At 48.7% G+C, this 16,249-nt stretch overlaps 2 protein-coding genes across 18 annotated transcripts in view; one reads left to right on the plus strand and one right to left on the minus strand.

Annotated features, from left to right (window-relative positions):
- The first annotated feature begins 5,383 nt into the window (after nucleotides 1–5,383).
- RXFP4 (relaxin family peptide/INSL5 receptor 4) lies at nucleotides 5,384–9,811 on the plus strand. The gene has a single exon (XM_081304987.1). It carries the CDS (start codon nucleotides 7,799–7,801, stop codon nucleotides 8,921–8,923), a length of 1,125 nt encoding a protein of 374 aa, XP_081161113.1. The 5' UTR covers nucleotides 5,384–7,798; the 3' UTR covers nucleotides 8,924–9,811.
- Nucleotides 9,812–9,961: 150 nt separating this feature from the next.
- Nucleotides 9,962–16,249, minus strand: part of ARHGEF2 (Rho/Rac guanine nucleotide exchange factor 2) — a 47,606-nt gene continuing 41,318 nt past the window's right edge. For 7 of the 17 annotated variants that reach the window (XM_081305835.1, XM_081305833.1, XM_081305838.1 and 4 more), the window contains 4 exons: nucleotides 16,185–16,235; nucleotides 15,589–16,032; nucleotides 14,912–15,095; nucleotides 9,962–13,779 (listed from right to left, as the gene is read on the minus strand). In XM_081305835.1, coding sequence (XP_081161961.1) covers nucleotides 13,706–13,779; nucleotides 14,912–15,095; nucleotides 15,589–16,032; nucleotides 16,185–16,235 — 753 coding nt within the window. In that variant the 3' untranslated portion in view covers nucleotides 9,962–13,705. The remainder of the gene's footprint in view (nucleotides 13,780–14,911; nucleotides 15,096–15,588; nucleotides 16,033–16,184; nucleotides 16,236–16,249) is intronic. The other 10 variants (XM_081305841.1, XM_081305840.1, XM_081305846.1 and 7 more) reach the window with 3 other exon arrangements.

Raw genomic sequence — 16,249 nt, forward strand, 5'->3', positions numbered from 1 at the left:
CACTTTTTAAAATTGTAGCTATTCAAATGCTACAAAACCATTTGTTGACAAAGACTATCCATTTTTCAATGATTTGTGTTTGTACTTTTGTTGAAAGTCAGTTGACCATAAATATGCGAGTCTATTTCAGGACTAGATGTTTTTCCATTTGTTAATGTGTCTATTCTTTTGCAAAACCTCACATTGTTTTTCTGGTGCTATCGATCAAACCCAAGGCCTCACACATGCTAGGCAAGTGCTCTATCACTGAGTTACACCTCCAGTGCCAAAACCACACTGTCTTGACTGCTCTAGTGTTATAGGAAACTTTGAGATCAGGTAGCACAAATGCTGCTCCATTATTATCTCTTTACAAAATTATTTGGCTATTTTACAAAATTTTGGGGATATTTTCATTTTCACATGACTTTTAGAATGCTTGTGTGTGTGTATATATATACACAAAATTTTATATATATATAAATATATTTGGGCGGTAGCGCGCTCGCCTGGCATGCGTGCGGCCCGGGTTAGATCCTCAGCACCACAAACAAACAAAGATCTTGTGTCCGCCGAGAACTAAAAATAAATATTAAAAATTCTCTCTTTCTCTCTCTCCCCTCTTTCACTCTCTCTTTAAAAAAAAAAATATACACACACACACACACACACACACACACACTTAAAAGCCTGATAGGATTTTGATTAGGATTGTTGAACCTACAATTGTGAGAATTAACATTTAAGAATATTTTTACAGGGCTGGGCTTATAGCTCAGTAGTGGAATGTTTGCCTAACATGTGTGAGGCACTGGGTTTGACTCTCAGCACCGCATAAATATAATAAAATAAAAGTCCACCAACAACTGAAAACAAAACAAAACAAAACAATATTATTGCAGCCAGGTGCAGTGGTGTGTACCTGTAATCCCAGCAGCTTGAGAGGCTGAGGCAGGAAGATCAGGAGTTCAAAGCCAGCCTCAGCAAAAGCAAGGCACTTATCTTACTGATAAGACCCTGTCTTTAAAGAAATACAAGATAGGGCTGGGGCTGGGGATGTGGCTCAGAGGTTGAGTGCCCCTGAGTTCAATCCCCAGTACTCACCCTCCGGAAAAAAAAATATATATATAAATTAAATAAAATAAAAGGTCTGAGCATGTAGCTCAGTGACAGTGCATCTATGGGTTCAACCACCAGTATTGCAACAACAAAAAAAAGAATATATTCTTTTGCCACTCAAGAACACATAAACACAGTATAATTCTTCATTTGTTTAGATCTTCTTTGGTTTTTCTCAGCAGTGCTTTCTAGTTTTAAGTATACTGGCACTGCACATCTTTTTTGTCATTATCTCTAAGATTTTATTAATTTTTTTTGCACCGGAGTTTTAACATAGGCGTACTTTACCACTGAGTGACATCCCCAGTCCTTTTTGTTTTTTATCTTGAGACAGGGTCTCACTATGTTGCTGAGACTAGCCTAGAACTTGGGATCCTCCTGACTCAGCCTCCTGAGTCACTGGGATTATGGTGTGAGCCACCACCCCAGCAGAAATGCTTTTTATGTAAGGCAGACACCATAATCTACCCCTACAGGTCCTTGAACTCTGATCAGGATAGAAAGTGGGACTGGTAAAATATGGCTTTCAGGGTAATGTGAACAGGATGGATAGCAAAGCGTATTTGTTAAATCTAGTTCCTCCTCTTTTAGCACTTGTGACTAAGGCACCATCTCTAAAGGAGTTGTCATTGTCCCTCTGTCTGCATCCTGATGCCATTTCCCTCTGTAGTTTTGGTGTTTCCAAGGATAGGGACTGGTGTTTGTGGCACTCAGGAAGTGGGAAGGGGATACTGGGTGGAAAGAAGCACCTACAGAGTTTCAAAATGTAGTGAAAAGAACACTTTTCTAGTAGTCAAGGGACTCTTATCTCAAATCCTGCTTCTGCCATCACTTTCCTGGTGGCCTTGAACAAGTCACTTTCACTCTATAAAATGAAAAATTGAATCAGATGAGATCCTTTCTATCTCAAAAAGTTTGTTTATTTTATTGAATCCAGGGCCTTGGGCATGCAAGGCAAGCACTCTGCCAGCTGAACTATATCCCCAGTCCCTCGTTCTCCTCTTCTTCTTTTTTTTTTTTTTTTTTTTTTTTTTTGGTAGTACTAGAGTTTGAACGCAGCAGTGCTCTACCACTGAGTTACATCCCCAGTCTTTTTCTTTCTTTTTTTTTGGGGGAGGGGTACCAGGGATTGAACCCAGGGGCACTCAACCACTGAGCCACATCCCCAGCCCTATTTTGTATTTGTATGTTATTTTGACACAGAGTCTCACTAAGTTGCTTAGGGTCGCTAAATTGCTGAGGCTGACTTTGAACTTGTGATCCTCCTGCCTCAGCCTCCCGAGCTGCTGGGATTATAGGTGTGTGCCCCTGTGCCCAGACTGAATCATTTCTTATCTTTATTTTAGACAAGGTCTTGCTGAGTTCCAGAGTCTGGCCTCAAACTTGTCTTCCTCCTGCCTCAGCCTCCAGAGTAGCCAGGATTATGCACCATTACACAGGCTGTTTATTCTTTTTTTATGAGGAAAGAAGTCATATTTCATTTTTGTCTCCCAGAATCTAGCACAGTGCCTGATACATTGTGAGGGTCATAGAAATGCTGTGATTAGTGAATGAATGAATGAATGAATGAATGAACAGAGTACTTCAAAAATGAGGTTCTGGGGCTGGGGCTGAGCGGGAGCGCCCTTGCCTGGCATGTGTGAGGTTCTGGGTTTGATTCTCAGCACCATATGTAAATCAAACAAAACAAAGGTCTAAAACAACTAAAAATATATATATAACAAAAATGAGGTTCTAGCCGGGCCTGGTGGCACATGCCTGTAATCCCAGCAGCTCAGAAGGCTGAGGTAGGAGGGTTGTGAGTTCAAAGCCAGCTTCAGCAATTTAGTGAGGTCCTAAGTAACTAAGTGAGTCCCTGTCTCAAAATAAAACATAAAAAGGGCTGGAGATGTGGCTTAGTGATTAAGCACCCATGGGTTTAATCCCCAGTATCAAAAAATAAAAATAAATTGTCAGGTGAGGTAGTATATGCCTGTAATCCCAGCGGCTCAGGAGGCTGAGATAGGAGGATGGCGAAGTTCGAAGCCAGACTCAGCAATAGCAAGGTGGCAAGGTGCTAAGCAACTCAGCGAGACCCTGCCTCTAAATAAAATACAAAATAGTGCTGGGGATGAGGCTCGATGGTTGAGTGCCCCTGAATGAATGAACAGAGTACTACAAAATCAATCCTGGGTACCAAAAAAGAGGTTCTTAGACCTGACAAGCCATGGGATCACCTCTGTACATAACCACAAGGGAGTGTTGATGGTCTCAGACCAAGGGAAAGACTAAAGACTAAAAAAAGAAGAAGAGGAAAAAGAGAGGAAGGAAGGAAAGGAAGAAGAAAAAGAATTAAGGAATCAGTAGCTCAGTATCTTATAACCTTTAAAAATCTTTTTTTTTTCTTTTTTAGGGGGGTACTGAGGATTGAGCTCAGGGGCAGTCAGCCACTGAGCCACATCCCCAGCCTGATTTTATATTTCATTCAGAGACAGGGTCTCACGGAGTTGTTAAGTGCCTTGCTAAATTGCTGAGGCTGGCTTTGAACTCATGATCCTCCTGCCTCAGCCTTCCTAGCCGCTGTGATTACAGGCGTGGGCCACCTCTTTAACAATCTTATAAAAAAGACTGTACCACTTAAAATAGTATTCTCAAATGAGAATTTCTGAACTTTGATAACATATTTTCCTATAACAAATTCATAGTTTTTTTTTTTCTTTTTTGAGGAGATGGTGGATACCAGGATCGAACTTGGGGCACTTGACCACTGAGCCACATCCCCAACCCTATTTTGTATTTTATTTAGGGACAGGGTCTCACTGAGTTACTTAGCCCCTTGCTTTTGCTAAGCCTGTCTTTTTTTTAGTTTTAGGTGGATACAGTATCTTTATTTTTTATTTTTATGTGGTGCTGAGGATTGAACCCAGTGCCTCATGTATGCTAGGCGAGCACTCTACCACTGAGCCATAGCCCGAGCCCTAAGCCTGTTTTTGAACTCATGATCCTCCTCCCTCAGCCTCCAAAGCCACTGGGCTAGTTTTTTCTTTTGATGCAAGTATGTCTTTGGTTCTTTTCCCTCAAATATGTTCATTACACTTTCCTTGATCCCATAGGGACTGACTATTACATGCTCTATTTTCTGGGTTCTGTTGCCTTCCTATTAGGTTTGGCCAATCAGACTGTGACAGGAGATTGGAGGGCTGGAGGAGGGGAGAGTATTTCTCCACTGCTGTCTGCTCCAGGTGGCATATCTAGCAGTGAATGTATCTTTCCTATCTCCATGGATCCAGTTACCCAGTGTGTTCCAGAAGATACTTTAATATATTATATATATATATATATATATATATATATATATATATATATATATATATAAATATATATATTTAGTTTTAGGTGGATACAATATCTTTATTTTTATGTGGTGCTTAGGATCGAACCCAGTGCCTCACACGTGCTAGGTGAGTGCTCTACCACTTGAGCCACATCCCCAGTACTCTTAAGTCATTGTAATAAATTCTCTTTTATGCTCTAAAAAAAGGAGAAGAAGAAGAAGTAAGAAATCAGAGGGCCATGGGCTGGGGTTGTGGCTCAGTTGATAGAGTGCTTGCCTAGCATGAGTGAGGCACTTTAGATTAGACTAAAGACTAAAAAAAGAAGAAGAGGAGGAAAAAGAGAGAGGAAGGAAGGAAAGGAGGAAGAAAAAGAGTTAAGGAATCAGTAGTTCAGTATCTTATAACCTTTAAAAATCTTTTTTTTCTTTTTTCTAAGTGAGCACCACATATAATAAATAAGGGTCAATCAACAACTAAAAACAATTTTTTTAAGAAATCAAAGGGCCAGATATTTTAATGGGACAGCAGAAGCCTGGAATTCTGTCCTACCTTCTTTTCTCTAGTGAAGAGAAAATAAATCCAATGCATTGAAATTTTCATAACTGCCATATTGTTAAGGTAATTCTGGGTGGACAGAAGAGTATACATGGCCCTAAGTGAGTGACTAGCACAAAGTCACACAGGAGCAGTCTGAAAGTCCAGGTGGTAGCCCAGGGGCTCACCTGACCCAGGACTGGGCACTCTTCCCTGTCATCCCCTCACACTCATCCAGACCGCATCTCTCTCACCTCTGAGTTTCTCATATAGAGTCATCAAGTCTCATGATGATTTATTGTCCTGAAGAGACCCTCTGCTCCCCAGCACCCCAGGAAGACTAAACATCAAACATGATCTTGGGCCAGGCCAAGTGGTACCTGCCTATAATCCCAGCGGCTTGGGGGGCTGAGGCAGGAGGGTTGCGAGTTGAAAGTCAGCCTCAGCAATTTAATGAGGACCTAAGTACTTAGTGAGACCCTGTCTGAAAATAAAATAAAATTTTAAAGGGCTGGGGGTATGGTTCAGTGGTTAAGCACTCCTGGGTTCAATACCTGCTATCAAAAACAAACAAACAAATCTTGGTACGGGGGGGGGGGGGCACAGAGTGCCTGGCCCATCCTTCTTGAGTGGCATCCCCAGCACTGCAAAAAAGGAAAAAACAAAAACAAAATCCCCAAACATTATCTTAATTAGCCAGCAGAGGGCAAGATGTTGAATATGTTGGAATCCTTGAAAAAGCCTCAGTCTTTTACCTACCCACCTTGCATGTTGTCCTTTACCCAGTGCAGCTCCTGCTGCATACAGAGAGATGGCCAATGAAAGGTGATGACCGAGTGGGGCATTTTTCCAGTTGGGACTGAGATCATGGGGAGACAGGACGAGGTGTGGTGACAGCATGTCTCAGGGCCCACAGCTCTGAAACAGGGTTTGGGGAATAGAGGAGAGGGTGGGGTGCTGTTGAACTCTGGCTACACAGATCCGAGTGGGAAAGGTGAAGTGGCAGTGTGGGTGACACAGGTGGAAGGACGAAATAATACAGAGCAGAGTAAGAACTGAAGGCATGTCCAGGTCCACCCAGGTCCCCACAGGCCCAGCATTCCCTGCAGGGGACGAACAGGAAGCTGTGACTTCCTCTCTCCTTTCCCTCTCTGGGCTTACCCTCAAGGTCATTTGCTGCCGAGATGAATTCCAACCTGTGTTTTAGTTGGCACTGTGCCCTGGGCATGATGACAATAGCTGCTCAGTGTCCAGCTCCCCTGCACCACAATCGCCCCAAACTTCTCCTTTGAAATAGCAGTCATTCCTGCACAGACATACAAAGTGCTGTCTCACATGTGTTAACTTAATTCATTACACCAATTTTGTTAGAGACTTTTTTTTTTTTTTAAACTGGGGATTGAACTCAGGAGCACTTAACCACTAAGCCATACTCCCAGTCCTCTTTTATATTTTATTTAGAGACAGGGTCTCACTAAATTGCTTAGTTCCTCCATAAGTTGCTGAGGCTGACTTTGAACTGGTGATCCTCTTGTCTCAGCCTTCTAAGACACTGAGATTACAGGCGTGTACCACCATGCCCAGCCAGAGACTTTTATCTGAAAAAAAAAAAAATTTTCCCCTACTGAGAACTGAACCCAGGGCCTTGCACGTGCTGAGTAAGTAAGCACCCTGCCACGGAGCACTGAGCTATACCCCCTCTCTCTCCACATTTTCTTTTCTTTTCTTTTTTTTTTTTTAAAGCTGGGTCTTGCTATGTTGCCTAGGGAACCTCAAAACTCCTGGATTCAGGTGATCTTGCTACCTCAACCTCCTATGTAGCCAGGACTGCACATGTGTCACCACGCCTAGTTAATCCTGAAAATTTTGTTCTGTTTTGTGGTGCTGGGATTGAACCCAAGGTCTCGAATCACTGAGCTATAGCTCCAGTTCTTTTTATTTTGGAGGGACAGGGTCTCACTAAGTTATTCAGGCTATCCTTGAATTTGGGATCCTCCTGTCTCAGCCTCCTGAGTAGCTGGGACAACAAGTACATGCCACTGCACTTGGTTAACTCCTGGAACTTTTAAGCAAAGAAATAAGCTCAGGAAGTAAAATAACTCACCCAAAGGCACACAGCTAGTGAGTAGCAGATGTGAGACTCAAGACCCTCTGCTCCCTCTTCTCAGACACTTGTCCTGATTCCTGCCTCTGTGTCCACTCCTTGCCCCTCCCCTGGGCCCCAAGAGAGCACTTTCTGCAGAGGGACTCTGCACACGGTTGGGAGTAGAGGGAAGCCAGGAGCATTGGCACACACCTGAGATTACAGACTTGAGAGGCTGCAGCAGGAGGATCACAGTTTGAGGCCAGTCTGGGCATTTTGGGAGAGACCTTCTCTCAAAAACAAAAACAAAAAAATCCCCCAACAATAGAAAAGGCTAGGGATGTAGCTTAATGGCAGAACGCTTGCCTAGGAAGGATGAAGCTTTGGTTTGACTCCTGTCATTCCTGAGCTGTCTCCCCTATTCTCCCCTTCCTCATTGCACAGAGCGCTCGCTCGCGCTATCTCTCTCTTTCTCTCTCTCTCTCTCTCTCTCACACACACACACACACACACACACACACCCAGGCTTCAGGTCCATCTTGGTATGCCCCACCCACCACTGGTCTGGCCCAACAGGGAGCAGGCAGCTGTCCTCACACCCCTCCCTCTGAGGTGTGGGTGTGGGCTGCGGCTCCTGGCTGGCGCTAAAGGCCCCAGAGAAGCACTCACACCCTGAGCCTCCTGCTGAGCGCCTCAGTGGCCCCTGCCAGCCTGGCAGGCACTTGCTGGCTCTTTATTCAGCACCACCAACCTCCTCCGATGTCCTGCGATGCCCACACCCAACACTTCCTCCCCTCTACCCACGTTCTTCTGGGTCAACGCCTCTGGAGGCAGCGCGCTGAGTGCCGACGATGCTGGGATGCCCGTGCAGTTCCTCGCCCTCAGGGTCACGGTTGCTTTGGCCTACGGGATGGTAGGGGCCATCGGCTTGCTGGGCAATTCGGCTGTGCTGTGGGTGCTGGGCAGCTGCGCGCGGAGAGTCCCTGGCCCACCTTCCGACACTTTCGTCTTCAACCTGGCTCTGGCAGACTTGGGGCTGGCCCTCACTCTCCCCTTCTGGGCGGCAGAGTCAGCACTGGACTTCCACTGGCCCTTTGGAAGTGCCCTTTGCAAAGTGGTCCTGACGGCCACTGTCCTCAACATCTACGCCAGCATCTTCCTCATCACAGCACTGAGTGTCGCCCGATACTGGGTGGTGGCCATGGCTGTGGGGCCAGGCACCCACCTCTCACTCTTCTGGGCCCGTGCGGCCACCCTGGGAGTGTGGCTGGCGGCGGCTCTGGTGACCGTGCCCACGGCCATCTTTGGGTCTGAGGGCGAGGTGTGGGGTGTGCGCCTCTGCCTGCTGCGCTTCCCCAGCAGGTACTGGCTGGGGGCCTACCAGCTGCAGAGGGTGGTCCTGGCTTTCGTGGTGCCCTTGAGTGTCATCACCACCAGCTACCTGCTGCTGCTGGCCTTCCTGCGGCGGCGGCAGAGGCGGCGGCAGGACAGCAGAGTTGTGGCCCGCTCTGTCCGTATCCTGGTGGCCTCCTTCTTCCTCTGCTGGTTCCCCAACCATGTGGTCACTCTCTGGGGTGTCCTGGTGAAGTTTGACCTGGCGCCCTGGAACAGCACTTTCTACACCATCCACACCTACGTCTTCCCCGTCACCACATGCCTGGCACACAGCAACAGCTGCCTCAACCCCGTGCTCTACTGTCTCCTGCGCAGGGAGCCCCGGCAGGCCCTGGCAGACACCTTCAGGGACTTGCGCTCAAGGCTGTGGCCCCAGGGCCCGAGCTGGGAGGAACACGTGGCCCTAAAGGAGGTAGGCAGGCAGTGGGCAGCCAGTACGCCCCAGGAGAGCAGTCCTTCTGCCATGCTCATGAATGGGGACAGAGGGACACCTGGGTAAAGGGTACAGCAGGTGCAGGATCCACACATTCTAAGCTGCCCTGGGCCAGGCTGCAGTGTCCTCTGAGAAAGTCTGACCTTTGATCACCAACTCTGGGTGTGGTGGAATGGGGGAGGCCAGGGCCTGGGGCCAGGGGATAAGGGCTGGGGCAAGAGCTCACAGAGGTGGGAAAGAGGAGGAACCCAGAATAAACCTCTGTCACCCACAGGTGTCTTGACCCTTCATCCTTGTTCCGCCTCCAGGACAGTGCAAGAATTCTCAGAACATTTTCCCCGTAGGGGTCTAGGCTCATGGATCAGAGGTCAGTGCCCATCTCCCTCTGTCCGTCCTCCCCACCCTCACCTCTAAACAGACTATTTCTTTTTGTATTTTTTTTTAGTTGTCAGTGGACCTTTATTTTATTTCTATGCGGTGCTGAGAATTGAACCCAGGGCCTCACTCATGCTAGGCAAGCGCGCCACCACTGAGCCCCAGCCCCAGCCCTAAATGGGTTATTTCTTTTCCTTATTTGGTACCAGCGCTCATAGTGCCCTCTTTCCCTGGCCACTTACCAACTTAGGGGTACCACAGAAACTTGATGCCAGAAGACTCAGCCTCAAGAGCTGTAGCTCCCCTGCAGCTCCCTGCGATGCCAGTGCGGGGTCTTGCCAGAATCCCTTGCACCTGCCAGACCCGTGTGTAAATCCCTGGTGCTGTGTCTCTCCTTGAATTAGGACTTGGAAGGTTATCACTGGTGCCTCTAATCCCAGTGGCTCAGGAGGCTGAGGCCCGAGGACTATGAATTCCAAGCCAGCCTCAGCAATTTAGCAAGGCCCTGAGCAGTTTACTCAGAGACCCTGTCTCTAAACGAAATGCAAAAAAGGGCTGGGAATATGGCTCAGTGGTTGAGTGCCCTGGAGTTCAGTCCCCAGTAGTATCCCCCTCAAAAAAAAAGTGATAACAGCAAGTCAAAGACGGAGGTGAAAGATGCAGAAAGGAGTGGAGGGAAAGGAGGCGAACGGTAGGGCGAGAGAAGTGGTGCGAGTCCCTACCCTGAATGCACAGCTCCAATTCAACATAGCTAGAGCACCTGATTTTCATCTTTACCTCAGACAAGTTACTTACCGCTTTGTGCCTTAGTTTTCTAATCTGTAAAAGGGTTCAACAATGCAAGAAATATAGTGTTTTTGCTATTATTCTCACATCCCATGTAAAATGGGGACGAAGGGAAAGGAGGAAATAAAGGGCAGCTGGTCTTTTTGGAAGTGGTTTTACATGCCATGGGTTATAAGGAAAGTCTCGCAGTAAACCCCTCTCAAAGATGGGTCTCTAGGACAGAGGGCTCGACTTGGTTTATTTTTGGTACCAGGGATTTAACCCAGGGACACTTAACTACTGAGCCCCATCCCCAGCCTTTTTTGTTTGTGTGAGTGGTGCTTGGAATTGAACCCAGGGCCTTATGCGTGCAAGGCAAGCACCCTACCAACAGAGCTGTATCCCCCAGCCTTCCTTTGTATTTAACTTAGAGACAGGGCCTTGCTGAGTTACTTAGCGCCTCTCTAAATTGCTGAGGCTGGCTTTGAACTCGCAATCGTTCTGCTTCAGCTTCCCACAAACTGCTCGGATCATAGGTGTGTGCCATTACACACTCCCATTTGTTTGTTGGGTACCAGGGATTGAACTCAAGGGTACTCAACCACTGAGCCACATCCCTAATTCTATTTTGTACTTAGAGACAAAGTCTCACTGAGTTGCTTAGCACCTTGCTTTTTGTCCATGTTGGCTTTGAACTCTTTCTGCATCTTCCTGACTTAGCCTCCTAAATAACTGGGATTACTGGCGTGAGCCACCACCCCTGGCCTCCCGTTTTTAATGATGGTTAGCTTTTAGAAGGGAGTTTTAGGGGGAGAGTCCTTGGAAAGAAGGTAAGAGGCAGAGGGAGGCTGGGCTGGAGATTCCACTTCCATTGCCCTCCACTGTCCGCTCTCTGGCACACCTTGTAACCCAGGACACCAGCACCCTCTCTGAAGGGGAGACCATGTGCCTCCAGGCTCCTTTCCCTGCCCTGTACCATTCAGTTGCTGAGAAGAGGCCACCCAATTCACAGCATATTAAGCAATGGGAAAGAGATTTAAGTAGCTCACTGATGTTTAATTTCCTCTTTTTGATAATGTTTAAACTGGTTCCAAAACTCCAGCCAATTCAGGAAGATGGAAAATGCTCCCCTACCTAAGTATCCCTCTTCCCACCTCCAGCAGCCTGCGGATATTGGCTCCTCTGGGGGCATCTTGGCTTTATGGGAACCGGAGGTAAATATTGACAAAATTTACAAAGGTCCAAGTCAGCGACGAGTTAATGCACATAGACTTGCCTTTGGAGGAGAGTGGGAGAGAGGAAGGGCAGTGGAGGGGGAAGCCTGGGCAGGGTGGGACGCAGCAGGCTTGGATCTCCTCTGGGAGTGGAAGGCGCAATGGAAGGCTTGGCTTGGAAACTGCAGTAGGATGCCTGGCACGGTGGAGGATGCCTGCCCAGTGGGGCATGCCTAGAACCCCTGCAGTTTGGGAGTTGAGGCAGGAGAATCCCAAGTCTCAAAAAAAACAACTGGGGATACAATTCAGTGGTAAGGCACCCTTGGGTTCAGTCACCAGAACCAACCATCCACCACCACCACCACCAAAAAAAAAAAAAAAAAGATAAAAAAGCAGCAGGAGGGATAGAGGTCCAATCGGAGTTTTCAAAAATGGGGACTTTTTCTACCTCCTAGGATTCCAATAATGGATGAGATAAAGCCCCTTGAAAGATCCAGATGCGGGTTAGTGTCTCCATGCAACCTCAAGTCTTCCCAGGCAGGCTTTTGAGCCCCCTTCTTCTCATCTCACCCCACAGGCTCCAGCAGTGTGCACAACCAGCACGGACACAGCCCCATGCTCTCCACCCCTGGCCCAAGTGAAGGGTGTCAACTAGAAATGAGAAGTGAAATGAGGCGAAAACAAGAACTGAAACCAGAGGCAAAGAGCAGACAAGGAGCTCAGGTGAAGGCTGACACTGGGGACAAACCAGAGCAGGAGGGGGTTGAATATGAAATGAGTGACACTTGGGGAGGTTATAAGAACCATGCCAAAAGGGGCAAGAGGCAGATAGGACTTCTAGCACAGCATACAAATAAGATGAAAGTAAGCTTTGTAATATTGGCATCCCCAACAGCTGCTGGAACCTGAGTGCCTTTTTTTTGGGTACTGCGGATTGAATCCAGGGGTGCTTAGCCACTGAGCCACATCCCCAGCCCTTTTTATTTTTAATTTTGGAACAGGGTCTCACTAAGTTGGTTAAGGCCTTGCTAAGTTGCTGAAACTGCCTCAAACTTGTGATCCTCCTGCCTCAGCCTCCTGAACTGCTGGGATTACACACATGATCCACTGTGCCGGGCTAGCCTTTTTCTGAATTTTTTGAGACAGGGTCTCACTCAGTTACCCGGCTGGCCCTGACCAAGCAATCCTCCTGCTTTAGCCTCCTGAGTAGCTGAGATTACAGGCATGTGCCACCATGTCCAGAATAACTGTTCATTTAAAGATCTGCATGGCTTCATTCATTAGTGCCCCTTCTCTGCAGTGAGGCAGAGGGCCCTTCTGGTGGGACCATGAGATCCAGAGAGGAATCTGGGTCACTCCTGCTTGCTCTCTCACCATCACCCTCAGAACTAGCAGATATTACAAGACAGCACTTCATGGGTTTTCAGTCTTTAATTTTCCCTGCTTGATCTTTTTCTTTTTTCTTTTTTTTTTTTTTAACAATCATATTGGCAGAAAAATGGTTGGAGCTGGTGGGCACTGGGGGAGTCCACTGAAAAACCCCCCAAATTCACGCTGAGGTTTCAGGTTATGGTTACTGAGGTGGGAGATGAAGTCAGGATTCATACAGCTTCCCTAACCCACCCTAGAACTTCTTCCAAATGGCTGACAAAGAAGGTCAGATAGGAGCGCCATTACTCTAGATGAAGGGAGAGGTCACTCTCCCCATTCTTCCCTCAAGTTCAGAGTTGGAAATAGAAGGCTACGATCTCTACTGCCTACAATCTTCTCTTAAAAGTATAAAACACGTGCAGTTGGCTTTGGTACAAAAAAGAAAAGAAAAGAAGAGTAAAACATTCTGGTCCCTGTGGGTCTTTTCCCTCACCCCCAATAAACCATTATGGCCGCCCTAACTTCTATGCCACCAACTCTAGGAAGCCAGGTCTTCTCTCCCTGGGTTTCCTGGAGGATGGAGAGAGCAGTAGTAAGAGGTGGAGGGGAGCAGGGAGAGGGGTGTGGCCCTGCCCTCAGCCCTCCTTAAAGGGGCAGTAGGGTCCTGTGGTTGTAGCCTCTTGTTGAAGATGTGTGTTGCTGGGGAAGGATGTCAGGGCCAGAACCTGTCAGCGCATGGCTAACCCTAGACACACCCCAGTAGTGTTAAAGGACAAGGCCCCCTGATCCCTATGGCTTGGTTCCCATGTCCCTGGTCCTTTAAATCGCCCCTCTCCCCCCATAACTAATAAACAATAAATAAATAAATTTTCCTAAAGTAGAGGGAAGAAGGCATGAAAAATTGGCATCTGTGGTGTAGCTTTTGGATGCCACCAAGGGGATACCGTGGCCTAAACCCCCTGGCTTGCTAAATGGCCCCAGGTATCCAAGGATTCCAAGAGCTGGCAAGGACAATCAGCAGTTCTTTCAAACGTTCCCTCATCATTAGCAGATTGGAGTCACCAAGGTTTGCCCCCCTCAGTAATGTTCTTCAGTGGGGTGCAGCACAGGGAGAGGGAACCCCTTAGCTCTCTGAAGCCACAGGCTCCCCATCGCGGCTCTCTATCTCCTCCGGGATGTCCTGCATTCGAGTGAAGTCTGCAGAGGACAGGGTAAAACAGTGAGCGAGCTGAGTCTCCCATGAGGAACTGTCCCCTACACCAAAGCCTTCCCACCTGAGGGTTGGGGGACTCTGAGCGCTATGGAGGATGACTCCTTGGGGCAGGAGAAAACCATCAGCAGCATGTCCCCACCTAGATACTTGGTATACTTCCTAAATACATAGATATACAATTGGATCAATAAAATACAAAACACTTAGAATTATAATATGAAATTATAATCTAGCTAGTTATTTTGTATTTCCTGAACCAACTTTTAGAACTTGGAGATCTCTGAAATCAATTTACTCTTGGGTGTGTGAGTGTTACCAGGGATTGAAGTCAGGGGCATGTCTCCAGCCCTTTTTTGTATTTTATTTCGAGACAGGCTCTTTCTGTGTTGCTTAGGGCCTTGCTAAATTGCTGAGGCTGGCTTTTTTTTTTAAAGAGAGAATTTTTTAATATTTATTTTTTTTTTAGTTTTCGGCGGACACAAGATCTTTGTTTGTATGTGGTGCTCAGGATCGAACCTGGGCAGCACGCATGCCAGGCAAGCGCGCTACCACTTGAGCCACATCCCCAGCCCCGAGGCTGGCTTTGAACTCGCAATCTTCCTGCCTCAGCCTCCCGAGCTGCTGGGATTACAGGCACACACCACTGTGCCCAACCACTCAGTAATTGTTTATTACTTTGAAGCTCTATTTTCATGGGCTGGGAGTATGGCTCAGTGGTAGAGCACTTGCCTAGCTCACACAAGGGTCCTGGGTTTGATTCCCCACACTGCAAAAAATAATAAAAAATCTATTTCTTCTTGAAAAAGTTGGGAGTCACCAACCACTCCTTATTAGGCAAAATATCTCTCCCCCTCAAGAGTTACTGTGGCCTGGCTTGCTGGCACATTCCTATAATCTCAGAGGTTTGGGAGCCTAAGGCAAGAGGGCTGCAAGTTCAAAACCAGCCTCAGCAACTTAGTGAGATCCTATCTCAAGATAAAAAATAAAAAGGGTGGCTCAGTGGTTCAGTGCCCCTGGGTTTGATTCCAGGACCTGGGTGGTCAGTTAGCACCCACCTGGAAGCCACAGCCCAAGAGCTGTAGCTCACCTCCACTGCAGATCCCACCAGGGTCTCACCTCGTGGACTGTGGGGTGGGGACAGACGGCTGCTGCCTTCCTCCTCACTGCCAGTGTCAGGGTCACTGCTGTCTTGCAGCCGCTCTTCTGGGCTACCCAGCTCCTGCCTCTCACGGTCCTCAAAGGGTCGGTGGACAGAGCGAACAGTCACGGGCAGATCCAGGCGGTCATGTCCCCGGCTGGGCTGTGGAAAGCGGGCAGAAACTACAGCGGGCTGGACAGTGTGAGGACTGCAGGCTCTGCCTCCCTGGGGGCAGGGTGTCCAAAACCCACTCCTTCTCAACAGTGACTCCCTGGGGTAGCCTCCCCACCAACTGATCTCTTTTCTTGTGGCCATCCAGGTCATTTTCCTTCAGCACCCATCCCTGTACCTGGGGAAACTTCTTTGTTTTCTAACCAGTCTTTTTTTGGACAGTACTGGGGATTGAAGCCAGAGGCACTCTGTTACTGAGATCCATTTTTTAATAATTTGAGGCAGGGTCTCGCTAAATTCTGAGGCTGGCTTCAAACTTGGGATCCTCCTGCCTCAGACGCTGGAGGCCAAGACTACAGGCCTGTGGCCACCCCAAGCACCCAGCTCCAACCAAAATCTTAGTATTCTTCCAGGCTGCTGCTTGATTTCATTGTGGGGGGCCCTCTGTCACCTGAGGCCGGGTTACCACTCTAGGCGGCCCTACCTGAGGGGGCGTGAAGCTCAAGTACAGGGCGTCGCCAGCGGGGAGGCTGCGCCTGCGCGGATCCAGAGGCCGGCGCGCCCAGGGCGCCTCGGCAGGGAGCGGCTCGGTCTGGCCCAGGGCGGCCAGCTGCCTGCGGGCCTCCTCGGCCTCGCGCTCCAGCAGCGCGCGGGCCTGCTCGCTCTCGCGGAGCCGCGCCTCCAGGCTGCCAGCCTCGGTGGCCCGCTCCTCGCCCAGCCGCCGGCAGCGCCGCAGCTCCTCCTGCAGCAGCGCGTGTTGCCGCTGCAGCAGCGCCAGCTCGGTGGCTTGCTTGTCCGGGGCCACGGGAGAGGCCGCCGCCCTGCCAGCCTCCCCATCCCGAGAGTTGGCTCGGGCCAGCTTATCCCGCCGCTCAGGGCCCTCGGGGAACCGGGCTTCCATCAGAGTGTCCTGCTGGGCCACAGCAGCCTGGGGTAGGACAGGGACAGAAGGGTATGTCAGACACCCTGGTTCCCGGACCCCTGGCCCTCAGCCTCCAGCCCTGTTAGGAGGACTGTGCTCATTCCACGGTCTCGGCCAGGCTCCGCCCTCCGGCCCGGAGGCGGTCCTCGCCCACTGACCTGCAGGCCATGCAGAAGTCCGTAGAGATTGACCACCCGCTGTAACGCCTCCTGAGGACAGAGGA

This window comes from Spermophilus citellus (genome assembly GCF_964194105.1).
Source record: "Spermophilus citellus genome assembly, chromosome: 9".
Taxonomy (NCBI): domain Eukaryota; kingdom Metazoa; phylum Chordata; class Mammalia; order Rodentia; family Sciuridae; genus Spermophilus; species Spermophilus citellus.

Bases quoted from the DNA above. Each gene is read 5' to 3' on its own strand.
- RXFP4 (XM_081304987.1), top strand. From the start codon at position 7,799: ATGCCCACACCCAACACTTCCTCCCCTCTACCCACGTTCTTCTGGGTC.